Source organism: Typopeltis vanoorti, chromosome 10 (genome assembly GCF_054136105.1).
Source record: "Typopeltis vanoorti isolate ZY-2024b chromosome 10, IOZ_Tvanoo_1.0, whole genome shotgun sequence".
Taxonomy (NCBI): domain Eukaryota; kingdom Metazoa; phylum Arthropoda; class Arachnida; order Uropygi; family Thelyphonidae; genus Typopeltis; species Typopeltis vanoorti.
In genome coordinates this window covers 72,896,196-72,921,139 of record NC_143558.1, presented here as the reverse complement: position 1 = coordinate 72,921,139, position 24,944 = coordinate 72,896,196, and the positions used below count along the sequence as shown (strand labels likewise).

Below are 24,944 nucleotides of genomic sequence, written 5' to 3'. Positions count from 1 at the left end.
TTTTCCAAAAATCTCTTCCTACTTAAAATTCTTTTTTTTTTTTTTTTAAATTTATGTTGTGTCATGTCTTCTATTTCTATACTACTAATAAATTAGCGATCATTGCAGATGCTCAATCATAGAACGTATTCTTTGCGTAGTGTGTATTCTCAAATCGTCTCCTCAACTCGCCCCCATTCCCCCAAGATTAAATCCTGAGTGCGCCACTGAACACATAGATGTAAAATACAAATGTAAATATGAATATTGATACAAAAATATAAATTTAAATGTTAATCAGTTATTTAGAATCTATATGTAATATATGCGTTATATGGAATGGAGCATGTACGAATGAATTGCCTCCTGGGGTATGGTTACTATTGGGAGTTGGATTTTAAAAAAAAACAACAACATATGCATACGCAAATAACTTTCAGCAGACTTTCAAACGTTGTGTGGCGCTGGGTGTTATTGTAACTCATGGCTCAGTTGATGTTGATATGTTTATAATGTGTTAAATGAGTTGATGTTTGCTTGCTAATTTTGAAAGGCCAGGCATAAGAAACGCAGTAAAGAGTTAGGTATATTGTTTATTTCGTTAAGAATATGGCGAACTTTTCGTGTTTTGAGCCCCATATACAGCGTTACGTTGAAGAAATTATTAGATATGGAAAAGTTGGAATTTGTTCTGGAAATATAGGAATTATAAGTCCAAAATCCGGGTAAGAGTTATGCATTGTAAGTTTTTCACGCAGTACGTAATAGTAAGCTTAGAATTTTGGAGAATTTTCACTGATGAAACGGCAACTTAAGTTGTCAGATAGGTTCTCCCCAATCGAATCTTATCACAGTCGATTTTTGTGTAGGTGGGGTATTTGAAGACGTGTTCACATTTCGTTTGCATCCCCATTACAGCACCGTTTTAGACGTTAAAAAAAACAAAAAAACTTTCAACAAGTAAACATCCTTAACCTTATTAAAGTATAGAGTTTGGTAAAGTACAGAATAGAATATCCTCGACTTTAAAAAGTATACAATGTTACAAATGTATGTTCATGAACAGATTAAGTGCTATTTGCCATTCATGTATACTTGTTTGTATTCTCTATGGGACAGTCCGTTGGTTGGCAAGACTCTAGTGTATTATTATCATAGTATCGTTAGTTATTTAAATATGATGTCATTTTGACACAGTATAGCCACTGCTGTACCTCATTGGGGCTTTGGGATGCCTTTCCACACAAAGAGTTAGTAGTAGGACAATCGCAAGCATCCATGCCCCCTGGCGGAATTCGAACCCCACAGCTTCTTGGCAGGTCAGCATCATAGCACAGGAGGAACATTTGATAGCTTTGTAGAAAATGATGAGTTTTTCCAGCCTTGCATAAGTGTTGCAAGTTGGTTTCATCCAGCATGATGCAGACTGGCCAAAGACTGTGCTTGCTTCATAGTCTGTTGCTTTGGTATGCAACTGATTTGCAACACATATGTGGTTTGGAAACTTTTTATTGCCTTTATTCTTGGAAAGAATTGGTTTTTATATATTTAGGTTTATAATATTATAAACATATTTTTATATGTTTAGGCTTATCTTTGCTACACATTTGTAGCAAAGATAAGCCTTTCCTCTGAAAACTATGAGAGGAAGATAGCTGATGAATCCAAAAAGAAACCCTAAGGAGTTCTTTTGCTATGTGGCAAGTAAAAGGAAGAATAACCATGGAAAGATTACTTTAAAAAGTGTTGATGGTAGGAAAATTACAGAAGCAAATCAAATAGTTGAGTTGCTTAGTGATCATTTTGCAAAAGTGTACCATCTTGGTTGTGATATTGCAGTGTCAAATGTGTCATTTGACTGATGAGAGTCTAGAGATAGACGAAATAGAGGTGCTTAATATATTACAGAACCTTAATGCTAACACTGCCATTGGGTTAGATGGCATATCAGCCCATGTGTTATGAGAATGTGCAATAGAATTAGCACCTCCTCTAACCAGGCTGTTTAATTTAAGCCTCAATTGTGGTAAAGTACCAATAGAGTGGAAAGAAGGGAAAATAATTCCACTGCATAAGGGAGGCTCCAAGACTGAGGTTGCAAATTATAGACCAATCAATATATCTGGAGTGGTGATGTTATATCGTCACTTTTCCTAAAATAATTTACTTTCTTTATGAATTTACCTCTCTACAATAACTACAAGACTCTTACAAAATTTCTCTGACTCTAATATCTGTATCACTTCTTACATACTCATTCTATAAGGAAAGCAAATTCTGTATCTCTGGCCGATTCCTGTTCTTGCTCACATGCTTACCCTGACTATTAAAGATTATTCCTTGATTAAAACGAATCCTTTAATTTCTTTCTGGGACCGTCTCTTTTTCAGATATTGACAAATTTGTTTTTTAATGCTGTGCCAACCATTATCTTAGAATAGAAGGGACTCTTATTCAGGGAGACTTTTACAGATTTTGGTGCACATAGGTGAATAAATCTAGTACTTAAACTCATAAATTAAATGCTTTACTGTGGCTAAGTAAATTCTAGTTTGCAGTCGTAGCCTCTATGACAACATATTATACTTTTCTTTCAATCCCCCGCTATGGTTCAGATTAATGAGTGGTAGTTTTGATTCATATCATTGGCAAAACTCAGGTATAGAAGAAAAAACATTTATTGGAATCTAAAGACATATACACGTAGACCAATCTCATATTCAATTAGTGCAATGACATGCTAAATCAAACTGTATCAAACTAATTAATACTCTAATGGATGAACAGTAACTCCTTCTTTTAAGTTAGAGATTAAACACACGCAATGTACACTTCTAATCAACATTCTACCTACTATGTTAGTCTCACACATTATACTAGTCACAATCATCTATAATCATTCCAGACAATTTATCTTATGGACATTAGCCACTGCTAAATAATCACTTAAAGCTCTTAAATACTGTCCATACTCAATTATCACACTACAATGATCTTTCCCTTTTACTGACTGGGTAATTATACAACAAAATCTGTACTTTACCATTTCTTGGGCAGGATCAGGGCGGGAAAGGTCTGTCTGAACTATCCTTTGTTTGGATTACATCTTGATATGTCCATAAGCCTGCGTTCACATGGGTCACTATGGTCATCAGATTACGCTATGCTCTGCACCTGGCGTCTCTTCTGGATCTGCTGCCGGTCATCCTCGTTACTACTGCCGGTACATAGGATACGTCCGCGATATTATTCCATCAGAACTATTCAGCAAAAGAGCGAAGACAGCATATGCCGACATCTCATGCTGTAGCACCGGCCAGAAATTGACATCGAAGGGAAAGGCGCACCATCCGATATTGTACTATCACCAGGAAACACCATAAGGAACCCCCGGTCCACAGGAGAAGTCAAACAATCATCCAGCAAAAAAGGCAAAAAAAGCCTTGAGAAAGGGGTGCAAACCCTTTTTATTCTCCCTTCACTTCCCCCTTTTTAGCACCCTGTTACCAGCTGCAATAGTGCCCTCTTACTTTCTGCGATCTTTTCCCGCCCGCTACTCCTTCAGCGGTGATCTTGAGCAGCGTCTCCCAGGAAACGAATGTGCGTTGCTTTCCAAAATTGCCAATGCCTCAGGCCCACCCATGACCTTTGGACTATTGTTTACATCTAATTTACCCATTCACTGTATACATGATGCATTCATATAATACCAATTTATACACAAAGTTCTTTACATGGTATTACAATTCTGCTAAAAGGGGGGGGTAATTCTATTTACAGTTAGTACTTTATTCCTTCTGCTCGAGTACAAGTTTTTTTTCTCAGCTGATTTTTCTGACTTGTTAAATCCTGAATGAATTGTTTCCTTTTAAAAGTTCTTCATTCAGGATGTAACAGTGGTTAAGGTTTTGGAGAAATTGGTAAAAATTAGAATTCAGGACTGGGTGGACAGCAATATGATACTTTATAAGGGGCAACATGGTTTTGTGAAGGGAATGTCTTGCCTCAGTAACTTGCTTACTTTCTATAAAGTAACAGTGGAGTTGGATAAAGGAAATCCTTACTCAGTGATACTGCTGGACTTTGCAAAGGCATTTGACAGGATTCCACACGGAACTCTGTTGCACATAAATTAGAGCAAAGGTATGGATTCGAAGCTGGTCATTTGGATTAGAGGGTGGCTGGTGGATAGATATCAAAGAGTGGTTTATGGAGGAGCTAAGTCCAGGAGAAGTCAGGTGACTAGTGGTGTACCTCAGGGCTCAGTGCTTGGTCCTCTATTGTTTATTTTGTACATCAATGATATTGGGAATACTTTGAAAGGAAATATCCACTTATTTGCTGATGATGCAAAATTAGGAAGAGCAATAGTCAATTCAGATTATGTAGATATCTTGCAGGATGACTTAAAGTGGCTGACGGTATGGACTAAGGTAAATGGCTCTCAGTTTAACGTGGCTAAGTGTAAGGTGATGCACTTCAGGAGATTGAGATCGCATGCTGTTTACTATATTGATGAAACTGAACTGCAAGAAGTTGACGAGGCAAGGGACTTGGGAGTTATTGTGGACAGAGAACTTAAGTTTAAAGGGCATATTGCAAAGATTGCCAGAACATCACATCAAATTACATGGTTGTTGAAGAACACACTAACAAGCAGGTATAAGAAAGTTATTGTTCCACTTTATAAGGCATTAATAAGACCGCATTTGGACACAGATCTGGTCACCTGGATTTCTTGGTGATGAAGAAATGGTGGGGAAGATTCAGAGGCGAGTTACAAAGATTGTTTGCAGGTCTGATGTTCCCTACGAGGATAAATTGAAGATCTGTAGGTTCCAAAAACTAGCTGATAAACGTAGGAGAGGAGATATGATAGAGGCATATAAATTATTAAAGGGATTTTATAGGATTGATACTGATGACATTTTTAAGACCAGTGCAGGAAGGAAGAGGACGAGGGGCCATCCCTGGAGATTATGTAAGAGTGTGGTTAACAAGGATGTTAGGACTAGATTTTTTGCTTGGAGGATTGTGAATGGCTGGAATGTGTTGCCAGAGGTGCTTGTGAATGCTTCATCTGTGAATGAATTTAAGGAGAAGCATGACAGGTTACTGCGTAAATAATGGTTAGTGTATCAATGTAGGATCTCCCACGATGAGTCTGTTGACTCTATGGAGACACCGTTATAATAATAATAATATTCTGTATGAAGTGTTGTGTTGATGGCATTAATCTGTTTAGAGATAAATTATGCTACTTTTTTCATATTCTATTAAGAGTTCTTGTTTCAGTAACTTATGTTTTATAATAGGACAAGTGTATTATACAGAGGATATGTTATATGTTGATTATATCTTAATTGTGCTTAATAGAATACATTTAATAGAATATACATTCTTTACCCACTTCAGAAACCCTGCTCTAGAGATCCAAACATGAAACATTTTTAACCACTTCAGGCCTCCAACAAGCAGAGTGGTGGTCTCACACTGGGCAGTGAAAGCTACCACCCGAAAACAGTCATTACATCCATGCACAGGGCAGGATTCGAACCTACAGCCTGTTGGCGAGCATATATCTTAACCACTTGGCCAACCAGTTGTTTGCTGAGGATGCTAAGTTGGAGAAAGCAATGTCTGGAAGTTCCCACCTAAGTGATTTTTATGCAGTTTATAGATGAAAAGTAGATTTTTTGTATCGTCGGTGATGAATGAGTGCAATACCTTGCTGGAATGGGTGGAACAGTCTCCAAAACTGAATAGTTTCAAGACAAGGCATGGTATGTATTGTGATATGTAGCATTTGGCCTTTCATTATATGAATCTTGTTGACTCTTTGAAGGGTTGGAAATAATACTAACATGATTGGATCATAGCTTGGCCTTTTCTTTATCTTTGAAACAATGACAGTTGACAAGCTAATTTCATTGATTAAAAAAAAAAAAATTTGGATAACAGCAATTGGTCCACCTGCAGTATAGTACTAATATACAATAGGTTTACAACCTTTCAAGGATAGGATTAGCATGAAGGAGGGGGGGGGGAGACCCTCTCCCATTGCCTTCAAGCAAATTGCTAAATATCCATAACCTTATTAACAACATCTAGCCTACTTAGCACCTCATACATCTCTGATTCATTTATTTCTAATTCATGTAATATTTGTTTCCTTTCTGAGTATTATACTGTCATTCTCACCAGCATGATATATGCTGACAAAGTGGTTATTAAATGATTTTACTACATTCTCTTCTGTGGTAGTATCACTATCTTACCACAGAAAATGTAGTAAAATCATTTATCATCACTTCCCACCATTGTCACTCTTTCATAAGTATTTTTCTTCATCTTGCTTATTATAGTAAAAGAATTTCCTTTGGCCCAATGACCAAACTCCTCTAATATTGCACTTTTTCTTCCTGTATCAAGCTTGTCATTTTTCTGGCCTGCAATTTATAGTTCTTATTCATCTGATATCTGCTATCTTATATTTCCTCCATAACTTCTTTTCTCACACTGCTTGCTCAATTTTGCTATTCATTAATTTGTCCTTATTTATTTGCTAGACACTTGGTATACAGTTGTGCATTGCTTGTCAGATGTTTTAGTTAATTCCAACAACTTGTTTATCAGCCCAAAGTATTGATGTTAGTTGGCTATGGTGCTTCCTAATTTTATCTGCTTTATAGTTCCTCTTATTTTTTTTATTTATTTATTTTTTTTTTCTTGACTGTTATCCATCCCTGCTTTTACACCTCTCCAGTCTGTGCCTCAGGATCATTTTTGCCATTCAGCTGCACTGTTGATATCTTATTTACTAGCACATTCTAGAAACTATCTTCATATGTGATGCTTTCATTATGAGCAGCATAAATCAGTTATCACTCAGAAACTCTAGAAATTCAGTGTCCATCTCCACTTTTGAATCTATATTCCTATAATTAAACTTGCTCAGTCAGTTTAAGGATTTTGTGATCATTGCTATCTACATTTCCAGGTCTGTAATAACTTCATATTAAATATGCTATTTTATTTCAGCCTTACACCAAATAGCCTCAAAAGCTATCGCATGTATTATGTTTTTCACCTCCATCCTGAGCATAAACTTCTCCTCTGTTGTCATTTGAGCTAAACTTTTTTTTTCCCCCTTTCCTATTTGCTCCAAATTCTGCTTCCCTTCATTTCTTTTGCAACCAGTATATCATCCTCATTTAGCCAAGTTTTGCTTATGCTAGTTTCCTCAGGCACATTGCCTGAATAAGAGAATTAGTATGGCATTGTTAATATCACACTCAGGTCCTTTATTTTTGATCGCATTAATACAAACTTCTTAAGTCCTTCCTTTCTGATCTATCACTTATGAAGTTCCATAAGTCATGCTCATATTATTCCCCTGCAGTGCCTCACCAGTTAATTACCTTGCTAACTTTCCCTTCAATCCTATGCTTCTCTAGATATTTATTCCATCTTACTTTACTGTAGTTACTATACCACAGATTTCTTCCTGCTGTAACTACTCCTGTCACTCTCATTCACTTATCCACTTCACCTTCTGCCTGTTCTTCCACAACTTGCTTCTCAGTCACTCTCTCTCTCTCTCTCTTCTCTGATTTTTATCTACACTTGCTTTAAGTCTTTGCATTCACTCTTTCTCTTGCTGAATAGCATTCACTTAAAATATACAGCACAAAACCCATTCAGATGCAGTCCATCTAAATCCATTCCATTTGCTTTCAACTCCCTCATATATGAGTGTGTGTTGAAAAGTTGTGATAATTACCATGATGGAATTGAGGTAGAACCATGTAACTTGCACATTATTCTACATATTCCCCACAAAGTGTTATACATTTGTTACAATACTGCTGCATTATTTGCAATCCTCTGAGAAAAAAAGTGTTTCCCTTGTTGCACAAACCAGTCCTCAGCTGCAGATATGACTTCATCTGTGGTAAATTTTGTTCCTTTCAAGTGTTTCTTTAAATTTGGGAATAGGAAATAGTCAGATAGGGTCAGGTCTGGCAAATTGGGTGGGTGAAGCAGATATTGAAAGCCCAAGAAGTGTATTGTCTGTTGGGTTTCATGAACAGTGTGAGTAGGTGCATTACCCTGCAAAAGCAGCACACCGCTGCATCGTTTCCCCAGTGGTGTAGCTAGAGTTTGCCTCCCCTCTCAATACACACCAAAAATACTAGAAAAGTCAAAACGACGTATTGGGAAATAAATTAAAACACTATGTTTATTTTTGAAGTAAAACTTTAATTTCAACATTCTAAAATGTTATTTTTCTTGCTTTTCTGTTAGCAAAATCGCCGATGACATTGGTGAAGTCTAGTTCATAGTAATGTAGGTAATTCTTAATCAATTGTATTTAGAAAAACTCCTATCACAACTAGCAACATTTACAGCAGTTGTGAGGAAATTTTGCAGTAGTATTACAATATTTGGAAATGAGGTCTTGAGACTGTATTTTAAAATTAACTGCAAAAGTTCAAAAAGTGCCACCCGGAGCACCCCCCCCCCTCTAGCTACACCTTTGCGTTTCCCCACAATGGTTTTTCCTTCAGAGCTGTTGAATAAACTATAAACTGCTGCTGTAACAGTTTCACCTTTTTTTGAGGTACTTAGTAAGGATTACACTATCCATATCCCAAAAGACAATGGCAAGAACCTTCCCTGCTGACTTTTGGGTTGGAACTTCTTTGGCCATGGAGAACCTTTGTGCTTCCATTCCATTGACTATTGTTTGATCTCTGGGTCATAGTGACGAAGCTATGTTTCATCAACCATCACAATACAAGCCAAATAATTTGCACATGATTTCTCAAAATGATCCCAAATCCTGTTCTCTCTTTTGGTCTCATTCAAACATTTGGGGACCCACTTTGCTGAGAGCTTCTACATGTCCAGATGTTGATGGATAATGATCTTATTTCATTCCCTGGATATCCCCCCATAGTCTTTGCAATGCTTTTGGCGGTATTCATTTATCATCAGGGATTATGGCATGCACTGCATCGATGTTTTCAGGTGTGATTGCTGTGGAAGGTCATCCTGACCTGGGGGCACATGTTGTCTCAGGATGCCCAGTTTTAAACTTGGCCACCCATCTGGCAACTGTTAGATATTCTGGGGCACAGTCTTCTTAAGTCTGACACGAAGTTTGGTGAATCTCATTTGCAGACTTTTTCTTGCAGCACGAAAAACTTGATAATGGCCTGCAACTCTCTGTCTTCAAATTTCTTTAAAACCTCGGACATGTCTTCTTATATATCCTAAAAGAAAAGAAAAAATTATTGCAGTTTGATGAACATGGGGATTAAACGGTTTTAAGAAATATTCTTTCTTGTGGTTATATCAGTTGCTTTAATATCATTTTTGTTCTAGGTATTTATCAGAACTTTTCAGCTCTCCACCCTCCCCGTAGCTCAACCGCCATTCATTATCTATTCTCTCTACTCCTTTTGAGCTCAGTTTGCATGTCTGGACAACATACCACTTCACTTTCCTAACTACACTTATTCTTCACCTTCCACAACATCTTCATATCACTTTAAAAACTATTTTTCTCACTTTCTAAGTAATGTTTATCCAATTTCTATCCACTGACTCTAATTTTTGTTCATTTCCTCTATGCAAAGTAATATTCATTTTCCCACCCAAAAACCTGTTTTTGCTAGTTGTTGTTTATAATTCCTCTAACAACTAACTCCCCATACAATCATCCTTTGGCATTTCCTTCACCTTCCCACATTTTTCACACCTCTTCAAATGTAAAATTTCATTTTCTGCACTCCTTCATTTCTCTCTTTATTCTCACCATTTCCTGCATGAGTTCTACCTCACTTTCATTACTTCCATTTCTACCCTTTTTTTTTTTTTATTTACTCTCAGCCATGCCATCCTTCACATTCTTCAGTTTATCATTGCATTTCTTGCACAGTCTAATACTCATTTCATTTGTCTCCATAGTCCACACGTGTATACATAAAATAACTTTTGCAGTATACTCATGAGAAGTTCAACACAAAATCCAATCTTCAAGTCAAAACTTTTTTTTGTGTGTTACCACTTATGCTGATTTAAAAATGCCATTTTTATGAATTCTTGCCACTAGCAGTAGACCACACATAAACAGTCCAAACTGAACAATCAAACAAATGAAGTACATAATACAAAGTAAATAATACACCATCAATACACTACTTTCCGAGCACAATTCTAAACACCTGCATACATGTCATGTTGATAGTAACACTTCATTTATTGAGTTATGTTCAAAATTATTTTTTCAGACTTAACATTATGCCAGATTGTTTGATTGCAATATTCTTTAAGTTTCTTTTTTTGCTTTTTAGAAATTGTTTTGCAGAGAATGATTGTTAATCGTGTCTGATCTCACACATGATTTAATTTTTATCAATTTCATCAATTTTGAACTGTAGTTTTGAAAGTTTGAGTGCATTTTTGTGATTTTCGTTATAAGCATGCCAGATTTCAGTTCACTATATTAACCAAAGTACATCAGGAATTTTGGAGACATACATACAAATGAAGATATTAATTAACATAGGATGGATAAAAATTTTTTCAGTATTTATTCCACTTTTCATACATGTGTCCTTTTAACCAACACAGGATTAATGGTATGTCATTCCATATCATTAGTCAAGATCTGTATTATACAGGATGAAAATTTCTTCACTCTCCATTAAAATTTAATGTATGGATTAAATTTTAATCATAATGGCTAATGAACTGATAATATACCTGCATTAGCATTATAAGGCTAATGCAGGTATATTATCAATTTGTTTAGTGAGGTGAATAGTTAGCTTTATTATTATTATCCTAAGACTCCCATGGAATCACAGACTCATCTAGGAAGTCCCTTTTGTTATACACACACATCTCATCATACCATGCCTTAAACATATTCAAATTCTCTGCAGACACCATGCTTTCAGGCAATGCATTCCCATCATTCACAACTCTCCATGCAAAGAAACCTGCTTCTCGCATCCTTGTTATACAGCTTCCAGGGATGACCCCTTTTTCTTCCTCAGTCTCCCACCATTTTATGAAAAACCTTTTCAATGTTAATCTTATAACAACCCCTTATCAACTTGTACATCTCTATCATATCACCCCCATTTACTTGCTATCCACTAGACTGCAAATTGCATCGTCTCACCTCTGAACCCTCTCCAACATCATTTCATCCTTTTGTAAACAGGTGACCAAATCTGTGTAGAGTAGGTCCATATGTGGCCTAATCAGAACTTTATACAATAGAACCAGAATATCCTTACTTCTACAAGTCAGCCTCTGCATCATTCTCGGAATGATGCAGAGGCTGTTCTAGCGGGATGTAGGTAGCGTGATCGCAGAGAAACTCCGCTACCTACATCCTGCTAGAACACGACCCCACAAAAACACAAGTTAAGAAATTAAAAATCTTACTTAAAAAAGTATCTTCCTAGCCCTCTGATGTCACAAAAAAACTTAAACCTTTCTGCTCCCCCCCCCCCCCCCCCCGAATATACAGTTTACCAAATCTCCACAAACCCAATTCCCCACTCAGGCCTATAGTAGATGCCACCAATGCACCTTGCTACAGACTGTCTAAACAGCTGGCCAACTCTCTGACCCCCCTCACCGGAAGGTCCACTTCCTATATAAAAAAACTCGACCCACTTTAAAGCCCTCACAGAAAATTTAACCCTGAATAATACAGACATATTGGTAAGCTTTGATATCTCCTCTTTGTTTACCAATATTCCCTTAACTGACACCTTATCTTTCTTAGAAAACGTTTTTCCCTCTGCCATCTTAGATCTCTTTTCCTTTGCCATTAACTCTGGGTATTTCTCTTGGAAGAACAAAATCTACAAGCAGATAGAGGGAACTGCCATGGGTTTCCCCCTCTCACCCCCCCTTGCCAATTTCTATATGGAAGATTTTGAAAAACGAGCCATAGACTCAGCCCCACTCAAACCTTCTATCTGGCTAAGATATGTAGATGATGTGTTCTCTATTTAGCCTCATGGCCCAGACACGTTAGACTCCTTCCTCAGTCATTTCAATAGCCTACATCCAAGAATCCAGTTTACTATGGAAAAGGAAAAGAGCAATTGTTTACCCTTCCTAGACACCTTAGTCACATGCCTGCCTAATGATACACTTGCCTTCACTGTATACAGAAAACCCACACACACACACACAGGCAGATACATTCACAAACTCTCCCACCACCACCCCTCTCAACAATATGGCATTATTAAAACTCTTACCAAGAGAGCCCACAATCTTTGTTCCAGTGGAACTGCCCTCACTACTGAGCTTAACCACATACACAGCACTTTCCTCTCCAATGGCTACAGCGATCACAGTATCAAAAAAATAATCAGTTCCTCCTCCATTCCCTGTCCTTCTCGTCAAAAAAAAAAAAATTTAAAAATGCCATCACCGTACCCTACATCCGTGGCACATCCGAAAAAATAGCCAAGATACTAAAATAGTACAACCTACACACAGCATATAAGTCCCACCGCAAACTTGCTACCCTTATCTGTTCTACGAAAGATCAGCTCCCTCCTCTCTCTCTGCCTGGAGTTCACAAAGTACCCTGTTCCTGTAAGCTGGCGTACTTTGGACAGACAGGCAGATCAGCATCCATCCGCCTGGAGGAACACAAGTCTTACATCTGTAAACACAACTATGGCCATTCAGGCTTGGCTGACCATGTTTTGGATACCACCCACAGGGTATCATGGAAGAAAACCACCATGCTCCACCACAGCAAATTCAAGAAAGAGAGACTTTTCTTAGAAGCAGCAGCAGCAGCTCTCAGAAACCAACCAAATTTTAATAAATACGGTTGCATTAAGCTTCCGAAGATTTGGGAAACACTCATCACCACAGGTCCCACCTTACATTCCAGGCCACCTACTACCGCCCTTAGAGGGCGCTCCACCTAGATAGGACTTTAGTGTCACCCACGTGGTTGGGCTTAGTATTGTATGATATTTGTGTACGTGTTACGTTAATTGTTTTTGTAATCCCCGTAGATGTCCTAGTGACTAGGACGAAATATAGGAAGTATTAAATTCTATTTTAATTCTTTTTGAGTGTTGTAAAAAATCCATTAAGCCTCCAACATGATCTTTACCAGTTTGTGATAACAAACCAAGTTATTTTGGATTGTTCTTGCCTCATCATGATAACCAGTGTGTACTTTTGTTAAACTCTCACTGATCTGATTGTACCCAGCACAGTAATCACTGTTTATCTGCTCTTCAAAAGATTGACTTTTGAATTAACCAACTCTTGCATGTTGGGTGACTTCCTGGAGAGCACCATGTAATTGCACTTCAATTATCAGAGCTGAAGTTCTGATAACTGAAGGGTTGGATAAATGGTAGATTACTGTATTTCAAAGGTTAGTCGATTGGTAGAGCCTCTGCTACTAATGGCTCACAAAAAATTAAGCAAGTTAGAGCATGGCTAGTAGTTGGATAGGTCCACTCGTTCGATGCTGTTGGCACACTCTCCCTCGATGAGTCTTTGGACTCCCTGGAGGTGTCACATAATAATAATAAATTTAGGCATTCTGATGATTTGAGATTGGGACTGCATAGGCCACTCAGGTTCTTAACAAATTATTTCACGAATATGACTTGGTGCATTGTTATGTTGAAAGAGAACATAGATCCTTTCTGTACAACTCTAGGAATATAGGAAGTGTTGATAACCATCTTCATCTTTCATCATATTCATCTTATTGATTGATATTCATCTTTCAGGCACTACAACCAAAGATCCAAGTATATATATATATATATATATCAGAAGAAACAGCTTCCAGACCATCATGCTCTACCACTAAACTTCAAAGGTTGCATGATGTACTCAGATACAGCATCTCCCACACCCATCCAAGTGGAAATAGATTGACTTAATGCTCTGCTAGCCAGTCATGATGTTTCTCACACTTTTACAACATTGATTTGATTTGTACTGTTGCATGTAAGCCAAGACTATGCAACACTTTACATAGTATACTACTAAGCTGAAATCTATAAATCCCTTGAACTTCTAGTTTGTTTCCATCTAATATTGCCAATGGTTCTTTATCACTATCCTAAACACCCTTTAGCTTCTTGAGTCTTCCTGTACTTTTTGGCTGAGATCACCCTCACATTTTCGTGAATTCATACTTTTTGCCTACAGTTGATATTTGATAATGCAGGATTTTACCATGTCACAGGTAGTTAGGCACTGATGTGTTTTATTCTAAAATAGGGAAGTGGTTCAGTACTTATTTTAACATAATGTATAAATATTGGAATTATCAGATTGCTGATAAAAACATAAGTTAAATAATTTCATATAAAAGGAAGTTTTCCATTTTCATTTTAAATTTCAGGAGCTGTGATTTTGAAAAAAAACCACAGTGTGACAGGTTCAAACTTGTAATTCCATATGGTGGACAGTCTATAACATGTAAGTGCATGTTGACTTATTTTCAGCCATTTCAATCAGTTATATTTTGAATAGTATTTACTCAAAATGTTTTCTGTGACGTAATGTGTGTGGGTGTGTATTATTTAATTTATTCTTTATTTTTCTATTTCTGCTAGGGGAAGTTATATTCCAAGGCAGTCATTCAGAATTTCCACCAGATTTTATTTTTAGTGACTCTAATTTCCAGCCTGATATAAATGACGTTGAAGTAAGTATATATTATTGTATATTACTAGATGTGCAGTTGCATGAGAGAGCTTGGATGTGTATATTAAGATGTGGTCAAAATTGTAATGACAAAGGCAAAAGAGGATGACACCAAGAATGGTAGGACTAGTTTAAGGAATAGGTTTGTATTGCATGTTTGAACCAGTCAGCTTTTGAGAGTTACTTGAATAACTTTCAAGGCAGTGGATAGCTCTCATCTATATTTGTGAATGATCATAGCATTGGAAAATAAGGCACTTGGGTTTTTGATACGGAGCATTGACAAATGCTAAGGACACAAAATTTTTGGCATTTATTAGGCTTCATTAACAGAATGGATACGCTTACAGGAACAGAATGATGGATACATTGTTAAATCTGGAATGAAAGGCTTAATTCGTCCTTAAGCATTTCATTTGGAATTTAACTGGGATGCAAAGTTTCCCAAAAGAAATACTTGTAAATAGGTAAAAATTGAAGTTGTAAATATGGTAATAATGGTTCTTTTATGTATTTTTCTATGTATTATTTTATAAATGGTCCTGTAAATAACAGACAAGAAACAAGATATTGTAAAATTAATATTGTAGCAGGAAAGGCAGAGCAAAATGCAGACTTGTATAATTGGATTATAAATATGACCCCAGGCAGTAGCTATGCGAGGTCTGAGGCATGTGCGAGATGCCCACATGGAGACGCAATGGAGAGGAGAAAGTACGGGGTGAAAAAAGGCTTGGGTGGTGTCTGCAATCGATGACGTAGTAAGGAGAACAGACACGGAGGAATATAAAAGGTTTGGCGGCGCAAGCTTGGGCTCTCTCTCTCTTGTGGTCCTTTTTTTTCGTGGCATCGGAGTCGAGTAGAAGTCATTCGGGTTAAGGAAGGATGGTCAAGCGGCGACGATACGATTAAGTAGCGGCCGAGTCTGAGCATTGTCATTGATGCAACGAGACAACCAGTGAACGCTGAAATTTCGTGCAGCTCCAGCCATACCTTTCCATCAGAGGAATTTCGAGTATGAAATAAAGAAGTGATTCGTGACCAAATCACTGGAAGGTCGAGACGGGGAACAACAGATCCCAGAACAAGGTAACCACCCAAAGTAAGCCTGCAAGATGATCAGGTGAGAAGTGTCTCCTGAAAGATTAAACTGGTCGGTAATGTAAAGTCTTATATCCATTGTATTGTATCTTAAGGTCAGGGTGAGCGAAAGTGTTAAATTTCTTGTGACCGGACTTGTTGATAGAATTCAGGACTCTAATACCTAATCTTCTAGCGAGAACTTAGTAGCTCTAGAAGTATATTGTTTTAAGCATTGTCATTAGATTAATTTGATGTGTTATATCTTAATATTTGAGGAGAGAGTAAGATATTCATATTCATGACAGTAATAAGTGAGCAGGATTAAGACAGCTTGGCTCTGCTAATGTCCCTTAATGTGAAATGCCGATTGTATTATAGATCTTGTCTGTTAGTATAGCATTACTTAGAGACTTTTCATTCAAATTAGTTTTTTGATTAATACTTAGAATGAATAAACTTTCATGTTCTCTTTACCCAAAATACGTGTCTGATCTTTCAAGCCAATGCACCACTTGCTATAAATAGAACCTGTATAAGTTAAAACTCAGGAACTGGTTATGACTGCAGTATTGAAATAAGTATCATAAGAATTTGTTTGTATTAGATTGCTAAATTGTGCAATAGTCTGGGGCTAACTCTCTGACAGTATTAATTCTATTGTATAGGAATTAAGATGGCGCAGCTAAACAAATTTCAGGGAGAATTTGGCTCTACCTTGGAGCAATCTCTTTGTCTGAAAGATTTGCACACGAGTTCAATTAAGAGTGAGGCCACAGAAAGGTTGGGAACTTTGATAGATAGCTGTAACTAAGGGATTGAGAAGTAAGGGAAGAACGAAGCTGAAATAACCCAAGGTGCGAACAAAATTTTGAATAAAGTAAATTAAAAGAAGAACAGAACACAAACGAGAGAAAGGGAAGATGTGGTCAAAATTGTAATGACAAAGGCAAAAGAGGATGACACCAAGAATGGTAGGACTAGTTTAAGGAATCAGTTTGTATTGCTTGTTTGAACCAGTCAGCTTTTGAGAGTTACTTGAATACCTCTCAAGGCAGCGGATGGCTCTCATCTATATTTGTAAATGATCATAGCATTGGAAAATAAGGCACTTGGGTTTTTGACACTAAGCATTGACAAATGCTAAGGATGCAAAAATTTTTGGCATTTATGAGGCTTCATTAACACAATGGATATGCCTACAGGAACAGAATGATGGATACATACATAATGGGGAGGACATGCATGATTAGGTAGAAGGATGTGAGAATTTTTTTTATTATTTGAATCCCGCTAACAGCCTTTCTGGCATATCTAACCATTGGCATAAATGCCAATGGTTAGATATGCCAGAAACCCTTCTGTATACCAAACAGAGTTTTTTCAAGTCATCTCAGGCTACCAGTAAGCAGTGATTGTTTCACTCTGAGCAATAAAATTGATCTCAAGCCTAAAGATCTTCACATAATATCCATGTCCATGGGAATTCAAACCCACGACATGTTGGCTGGAGAGCAAATATGCTAACCACTTGTCCAACCAAACTGGAACAATCATGATGGTGACAGTAGGAGAATACAGGCAGTGTGTTGTTTGGACTTATGGCTGAAGCAGTTAAGGCTATGAGGTCAGTATATTATGACTGTTAATTTTCTTTTGACTGGTTGCTATTTTACAAGATGAAATATACGAGTTTCCAGAAGGAAACTAATCTCTGTGCTTTCATGTGAGACAAGCAAGACTGTTTAGTGTGAGATGGAAGTTAATCGGGCAAAATGCATAGCTAAGAAACTGCAATCCTGAGTCATCTAAAGAGGATGATTTGTATAGGGAGATAAACCTTATGGATACAAGGAGAGCTGTCATTATGGCTAATTTTTATTATTATTAAGAGAGACCTCCAGGGAGTCAGAGACTCATCGAAGGAGGCCACGTACTACACACACCAGCTATCATACTTATTCTTGAATTCATTCACACTGCTTGCACTCACAACTAAGGAAATGTAGATTGGATAGAGGTGAAAGCATGTGCGATGAGAAAAAGAGAATTTACAGTTACTGAGGAATAACTACCTTCAATAACATGTGAGAGAAGGAAATTATTGTGAAAGAATATTGCATTTAGTATGAGAATCACTATAAATGAGGTGACTTCTGTGCTTCCAGATGATGAGTGATCATGTAGTTCTGACTTGGGAGGTGACAAATTATGTTACTTTCATTAAGAGGTGGTATGGAACTATGAGGCAAGTGATTATAACAGAGAAAACTGTTTGAATCAGTACCTTGGCATGGGAAACTGCATGATAGGGAAAACAGCAGTGCATGGGAAGTAGTCAGTGTGTCTGAAGGCAGCTGTATGGACCAAACCTAAGAGTTAGGAAAATACGAGGTGGTATCAAAAAGTTTCGAGACTAGCTCTGTTTACGAGGAATTACTTTATTTATCTACGTTTACACACTATCACCTTCAAAATAGTCTCCTTGCATAGCAATACAGTGCTCTCAGCGCTCCTGCCACTTCTGGAATGTGTCCTAGAAGTCTTCTTTTCGAAGCGTGTCAAGCACCTTCTGTGATTCGTGCTGAATCTCCGCAGTGGTGTCAAAACGGTGACCTTTGAGCTGGATCTTCATCTTCGGGAATAGGGCAAAGTCCACAGGAGCCAATCTGGTGAGTAGGGTGGGTGCAAAAGTGAGATCATGTTGTTTCCAGTGAGAAACTCACGTGTGAGGAGAGTTCGGTGACAGGGTGCATTGTCGTCGTGGAGCATCCAATTTTTTGCACACTACAGATCCGGTTGCTTTTACCGGATGTCCCTCAGATGCCTTAAATCCTGGCAGTAGAACTCGCTATTGACGGTCTTTCTTCATACTCAACATTTCAGAGACCAGAAACTACCTTAGTCAGTTGCCTCTGGACCTTTTCCAATGTCACTTCATCCTTTTGAAAACCAGGTGACCAAATTGGTGCATAGCCTTATACAATGGACCCAGAATCTCCTTACTTCTACAAGTCTATGTCCTCTGCATAATTTCAAGAATTCTTTGTGTAGTCCTCACAATTGTAGTAGTGTTGACTGTGATCTCTTATATCCTCTACCTTCTCCAGTATATCTCTACCAAGTGTATACTCAATATTCCATCTTTGTTTTCCAAATTTTAAAATCTTACACTTTGTAACATTAAACTGGTAACCCCCCCTCCCTCAGTCCTATGCCCATTCACTCGGTCCACTCTGTAAAATGTTTCGCCATTTTTAAAAGCCACAGCATCTATTCAACTCTTCATAGAGCAGATGACTGAATATCCCCATTCAGACCTTTCTCAATATCATTAACATAGAGGTTGAACAGAAATGGCCCTAAAACAGACCCTCTAGGCAAACTGCTAGTGACTTTCTTTTCTGGGATATTGCCCCCCCCTGCACAGACAACTTGCTGATACCTGTCATACAGCCTATCTTCACTCAATGCACTAACATTAATCCCCATCCATTCTAGTTTAACTATCAACTTGTTATGTTGCCATCAAAAGCTTCTGTAGAATCTATGTATACTACTATGTATCCATCTCTTGTTCAGTGTCCCTGTCACCTTATTGTAATAAGTAATCAGATTACTATAATATAATATGACCTTCCTTTAGAAAATCAGAGCTATCCCTCAAAGAGAATACCACCGTTGTCAACCCAGTTCTGGTGTCTGGTTTTCACTAACCTCTCCAACATTTTAACCATAACACATACACAAATTTGAAAATGACTTTCAATAAACATGCAGGATCTCCTATCAACTGCTGATTTTATCAGGCCATTTCAGTTGTGATTCTGTTGGACAGTAAAGCCTATTTACATGATGTAATTCATATAAAATTGTCCTGTCTGTATAAGATATTAGATATTTAATGTGCAAATGAAAGTTTGCAGTTTTTATCATTCGTGTAATAAAAGTGCAACTGCATTGTCTCTAGAATAATTATAATTCAAGTTTTTATTATAACAATTCCAGGGAGTTATGGAAAATGTCATGAATAGGCTGCTTGTTTAGAAAGATATATGCATGTATTTTGGCTTTCAGTTGTATGTATCCTCATAGATTTGTCAAGATTATTTTTGTGGGTTTTTATGTATGTTAAAATCCAAGCTGAATGGATGAATGAATAAAATATAAACATTTCTTTGGATAATTATGAGCCAAATGCAGACCATCAGGTGCTAAAGAATCATAAAAAAAATTGAGATTATATTAGATTAATTACATTTTTAATATTATTAAATAGATTTTTGATTGCAGCCATACCTCTTTCAAAATTTGTCTTGATAGTGATATTCATATATATGTCCTATTCGTCAATTCATATATCTGTCCTATTCATATATTCGTCCCCCCCCCCAAACCCAATAACTTTTCTTTAGCCGTGCTACAAATTTTTTTAAAAATTAATTATATGATGTTGCTTTATGTGATTGCTGTTTAATATATTTCATTTTTACGTATTAATTATCACTTAAATGTTATCTTACTGCTAGAGTTTAGGTACATGGAAACCCACAGATTCTTCAAGTCTCCTAAAAGTTGTGCAAGAATTAATAGAACTATTTAAAAAGCAAGAAGTGATACATTTGGAGGATTATTCAAGACTTCAGTTTGAATATTCTTCACTTATTCATCAAGCAGGATTTACAGAAAATGATGTCGAAGTATTGATGAATCGTAAGGTAATTTAGATTGCAAGGAGCTTTTATTATTAATATTATTAAATCCAAATTTTTTAAACATCTGTTCTTTCTGTAAATTTATTTACTGCTTCCACTTTTCTTGTATTAGTTTTGTCATACCTCCTAAGTTAAAGTTTAAGAATGAACAAACGAGGATGGGCTGGCAATTTGGGATTTAGCTGAGCAAATTATATTCTTATTGGCTTAAACACAAAGTGATACTACAACATGAAAAAACTTCATGCCAGCTGGGGCAATGCCCAGTTAAACAAGGCTCCCTATTGTTTTACCAGGGAGCCAGAGCAAACACAAAAAGTCAGCTACTGAAACAAATCCTGAAATGCATCCCAACTCAACATCACCAGAGTTCAAGATCGGTACTATCAACACAAGAAGCCTGAATGGCAAAGAAATGGAGCTGGCTGAGGAATTGGATAATACCAGATCTACATAATAGGGGTGACTGAAACAAAAAAGACAAAAACTGGTGAGATCTTTCTGAGCAATAAATACAAAATGTTATATTCAGGCAATAACAATTAGGGAAAAAAAAGAATAGCTATAGTGTTCAACACTAAATACAAGGCTAATCTTCTTGAATGGCAGGCAATATCAAGTAGAGTGATATGGGTAAATATCAGAATGGGAACCTGGACAGTGAGACTTATTTGTACTTATTGTCCAACAGAAGGTTCTACTAAAGTAGAAGTGGAGAAATTTTTGAGGCTTTAAAGAAAGCATCTGACACAATGAAAAAGGAATAGTTGGTCCTTGTTGGGGATCTAATTAGCAGAGTAGGAAATGATTGTCAAACATATGGGAAAATTTGGAGAAAAGAGCAAAGCTAATAATAATGATAATAATAATGGCAAATACCTGTTGGATTTCTGCTCAGAACATGGACTGGTTATTACTAAACAATGTTTCAAAATAAAAATGGGCATAAATTCATATGGAGAGAAGAAGCAAGGAATAAGAAAAGTCTCATTGACTTTGTTATTGTTGATAGTGATGTTTTCTTGCTGGTGCAAGACACTAGACTGTAAGTGGAATTGAAAGTGATTGCCATTTAGTCTTGAGCAAGATAAAATTGAATTTCATATTGAAAAGAAGAACATGTAAAAAAAAAAGTTTTAGAGCAAATAAAAGTTGAAGTTCTCAGATGTGAAATGTAGACTAAAATACACAAACATTATTCAAGAAAAAATGAAAGAGTTTGAGAACAGGAACCAAACCTTGGAGATTCAGTGGCAAGCCCTAAAGAAAACATTGATTCAGCCAGAGAAGCATGTGGTGAGGTTGTCTGCAAGGATAGAAAAATCAGAACTCCATGGTGGACATAGGAAGTTAAAGAGTTATTGAAGGAAAAGAAGAAAGCATATCAAAATTTCCTGGCAAATAAGTCAGCTTGTGCTCTTAGAGAATACAGAGACAAATCAAAAGTAAGAAAGCTAAACACTGTGTAAAACTAACTAAACAAAAGTCATGGGAAGACTTGGGCAAGAATATAGAAAATAAATATCAGGAAGGTGAAAATACTCTGGAGGCTGTTGTAAAAGCTCAGAAATGGAGGAAAGAGTGCTGTAAAAGGAATTAGGAATGATAAACTGTGTGGAAATTCAATTATAGATCGAGATCCCACCAACTCGCAAAAGAATATGGTGTGCAAGTTGTTGAACAAAGTCACTTCCTGCCCAAAAGAAACAATCAGCAAACTCAAACCTTTCCCCGTTAATACACCCAGGATATATGGAGCTCCAAAAATTCACAAACAAGTTGCACCTTTACTCCCTATTGTAGATAGTATAAACAGCCCCACATATAAACTTGCTAAACATATAGCCAAACTACTAGCTTCTTGCACAAACAATTCTCCTTCTTTTGTTAAAAATTCTACCCACCTAAAAAGTATTTTAGAAAACCACACCTTAAAAAGTTCAGACTTAATGGTGAGTTTTGATATTACCTCATTATTCACGAATGTACCATTAACTGAAACTCTTAACTTACTACATTCACAATTTCCCCCTGATATATTTCAGCTATTTAAATTCACAGTAGAGGCAGGTTATTTTACATGGAAAGGGAAAATATACAAACAATTAGATGGGACAGCTATGGGATTTCCCTCCTCTTTCTCCCCCCATTAGCCAACTTCTACATAGAACACCTGGAAAAACTATCAACACAGTCACTCTCAAACCTAGTCTCTGGCTACGCTATGTTGATGATGTGTTTGCTATTTGGCCACATAACCCAGACACATTGAATACATTTTTAGTGCATCTAAATAGCCAGCACCCTAAAATCCATTTTACAATGGAACTAGAAGCCAATGTCTGTCTGTCCTTTCTGGACACACTGATCACACGTCTTCCAGAAGATTCCTTATCATTTTCGGTTTATAGAAAACCCACACACACAGGAAGATTTTTACATAAACAATCATGCCATCACCCTTCTCAACAATATGGTATCTTAAAACACTAACCCATAGAGCTAGAGCAATTTGTTCTGATGACATTGCTCTCACTGCTGAACTTTCTCACCTACGTCACACCTTCCTGACCAATGGCTATAATCTCCACAAGATAGATAAAATACTAAATGCTCCCCAAAAATTCCCCCTCCCATTCTGTACCACAGAAGACTACAACAAACTGTCACCATCTCATACATTAAAGGTACATCTGAAAAGATATCTAGAGTGCTTAACAAACACCAACTATGATCAATATTTAAACCTTATGTGAAATTGGCAACTCTCATCCATTCACCAAGGACAGATTCTCTCCTTTATCACATCCAGGAGTCTATGAAGTGCCCTGTTCATGTCATCGAGCCTACTATGGACAGACAGGAAGGAACTGTGGACATCTGCATCAGTGAACACAAAAAAATATTTCCGGCACTTTTTGCTATGGCAAGTCGGGTCTGGCAGACCATGCTTTGGATACCCCTGCACACAGGATCAGTTGAAAAAAAAACAAAAGTACTGTACAGAAGCTTTTACAAGTCAGAGCAGTTGTTCCTGAAATCAACAGAAGCCTTGAAACATACTCCAAACCTCAACAAGTATGGCTGTATAAATCTACCGAAGATTTGGGAGACAGTCATCTTGAGACCAAATTAATATTTGTTTTTTCTCTCTCGTTTTTTTTTTTCCAACTTAGATGGTGCCTAATTAGGACTTTAGTCTTAGTGTTGCACGCTACAATTACTCATTCTAGTTCCACTGTTACACCGGATAGCAGTTGTCTTGCTACTGTAACAAACTTTGTTTGTTTGCTCTGAAGATACTGGATATAATACCAGTGAAATATTAGCATTTAAGTTAATAAATAGTTATTTTCTTATCAATCTGTGTTCGCATCTATACCATTAAAATCCAATCAACATAGGAATGATAAAGGTGACATGAAAACTGAAGAAAAATATATCCTTGAAGTATGGAGCAATTAATTCAAAAAATTGCTAAATGAAACAATCAGTGACAGCAAAGTGGTAAAAAAACACTCAACATGCTTGCAGTCAGGAATACGCATCCATACTTGAAGTAGAAAAAGCCATCACAAGCCTGAAATGTGGAAAGGCAGCAGGAGTAGATGATATTCGGTCAGAAATACTCGAGTATTATTATTAATATTATTATTTGACAACTCCAGGGAGTCAAAGGACTCATTGAGGGAGGGCACCTGCTCTCCAGCTGACTGCAACTACACCAGCGGCATCTATCACAGACCACTACTGGTATTTCCACAGACAATCGCAAACATTCATGCACATGGCGGGATCCAAACCCACAGCCATTTGACTGGAGAGTGGATATGCTAACCACGTGGCCATCCAGGCCGGCAGGATCAGATTTTCACTTTATGACAAATAGTTGAGAAATTGTGTGAATATAAAAAAAATCTGTATTTAAGTTTTGTAGATCTTCAAAAGGTCTATGACTGCATAGTTCAGAAGGTCTGGACAGAGGAATGAATTCCATATGATTGGAGTAGAGCTCTCATATACAAAAAAAAAAGGGAAATAAAACTGAATGTGAGAAATATAGAGAGGTATTTCCCTACTGAGTGTTCCTGGTAAGACTTATGCAAGCATACTTGAGAAACGGTTGAGAAGGATTGTGGAAGGGAAACTTGATGAAAAACAAGCTGGATTCAGGCCAAATAGAGGCTGTCAAGATCAAATTTTCACTTTACGACAAATAGTTGAGAAATCGTGGGAATATAAAGGATCTGTATTTAAGTTTTGTAGATCTTCAAAAGGCATATGACAAGGTGTCAAGAGAAAAGCTATTCAAAAGGCTACAGTTATATGGTGTCATGGGGAATTTTTATCAAGCAGTATTTAGTCTTTATTTGAGTTCTAAGTCAGCAGTTAGAACTGAAGGAAGTGCAGGAAGATGTTTTGATAAATCTGGTG

At 37.0% G+C, this 24,944-nt stretch overlaps 1 protein-coding gene across 1 annotated transcript in view; it reads left to right on the top strand.

The window, feature by feature from the left end:
- Nucleotides 1-476: 476 nt before the first annotated feature.
- Nucleotides 477-24,944, top strand: part of LOC150102507 (BRISC and BRCA1-A complex member 2-like) — a 119,863-nt gene continuing 95,395 nt past the window's right edge. Inside the window, exons 1-4 of the mRNA XM_090399360.1 lie at nucleotides 477-704; nucleotides 14,411-14,487; nucleotides 14,625-14,716; nucleotides 20,325-20,513. Coding sequence (XP_090255486.1) covers nucleotides 589-704; nucleotides 14,411-14,487; nucleotides 14,625-14,716; nucleotides 20,325-20,513 — 474 coding nt within the window. The 5' untranslated portion in view covers nucleotides 477-588. The remainder of the gene's footprint in view (nucleotides 705-14,410; nucleotides 14,488-14,624; nucleotides 14,717-20,324; nucleotides 20,514-24,944) is intronic.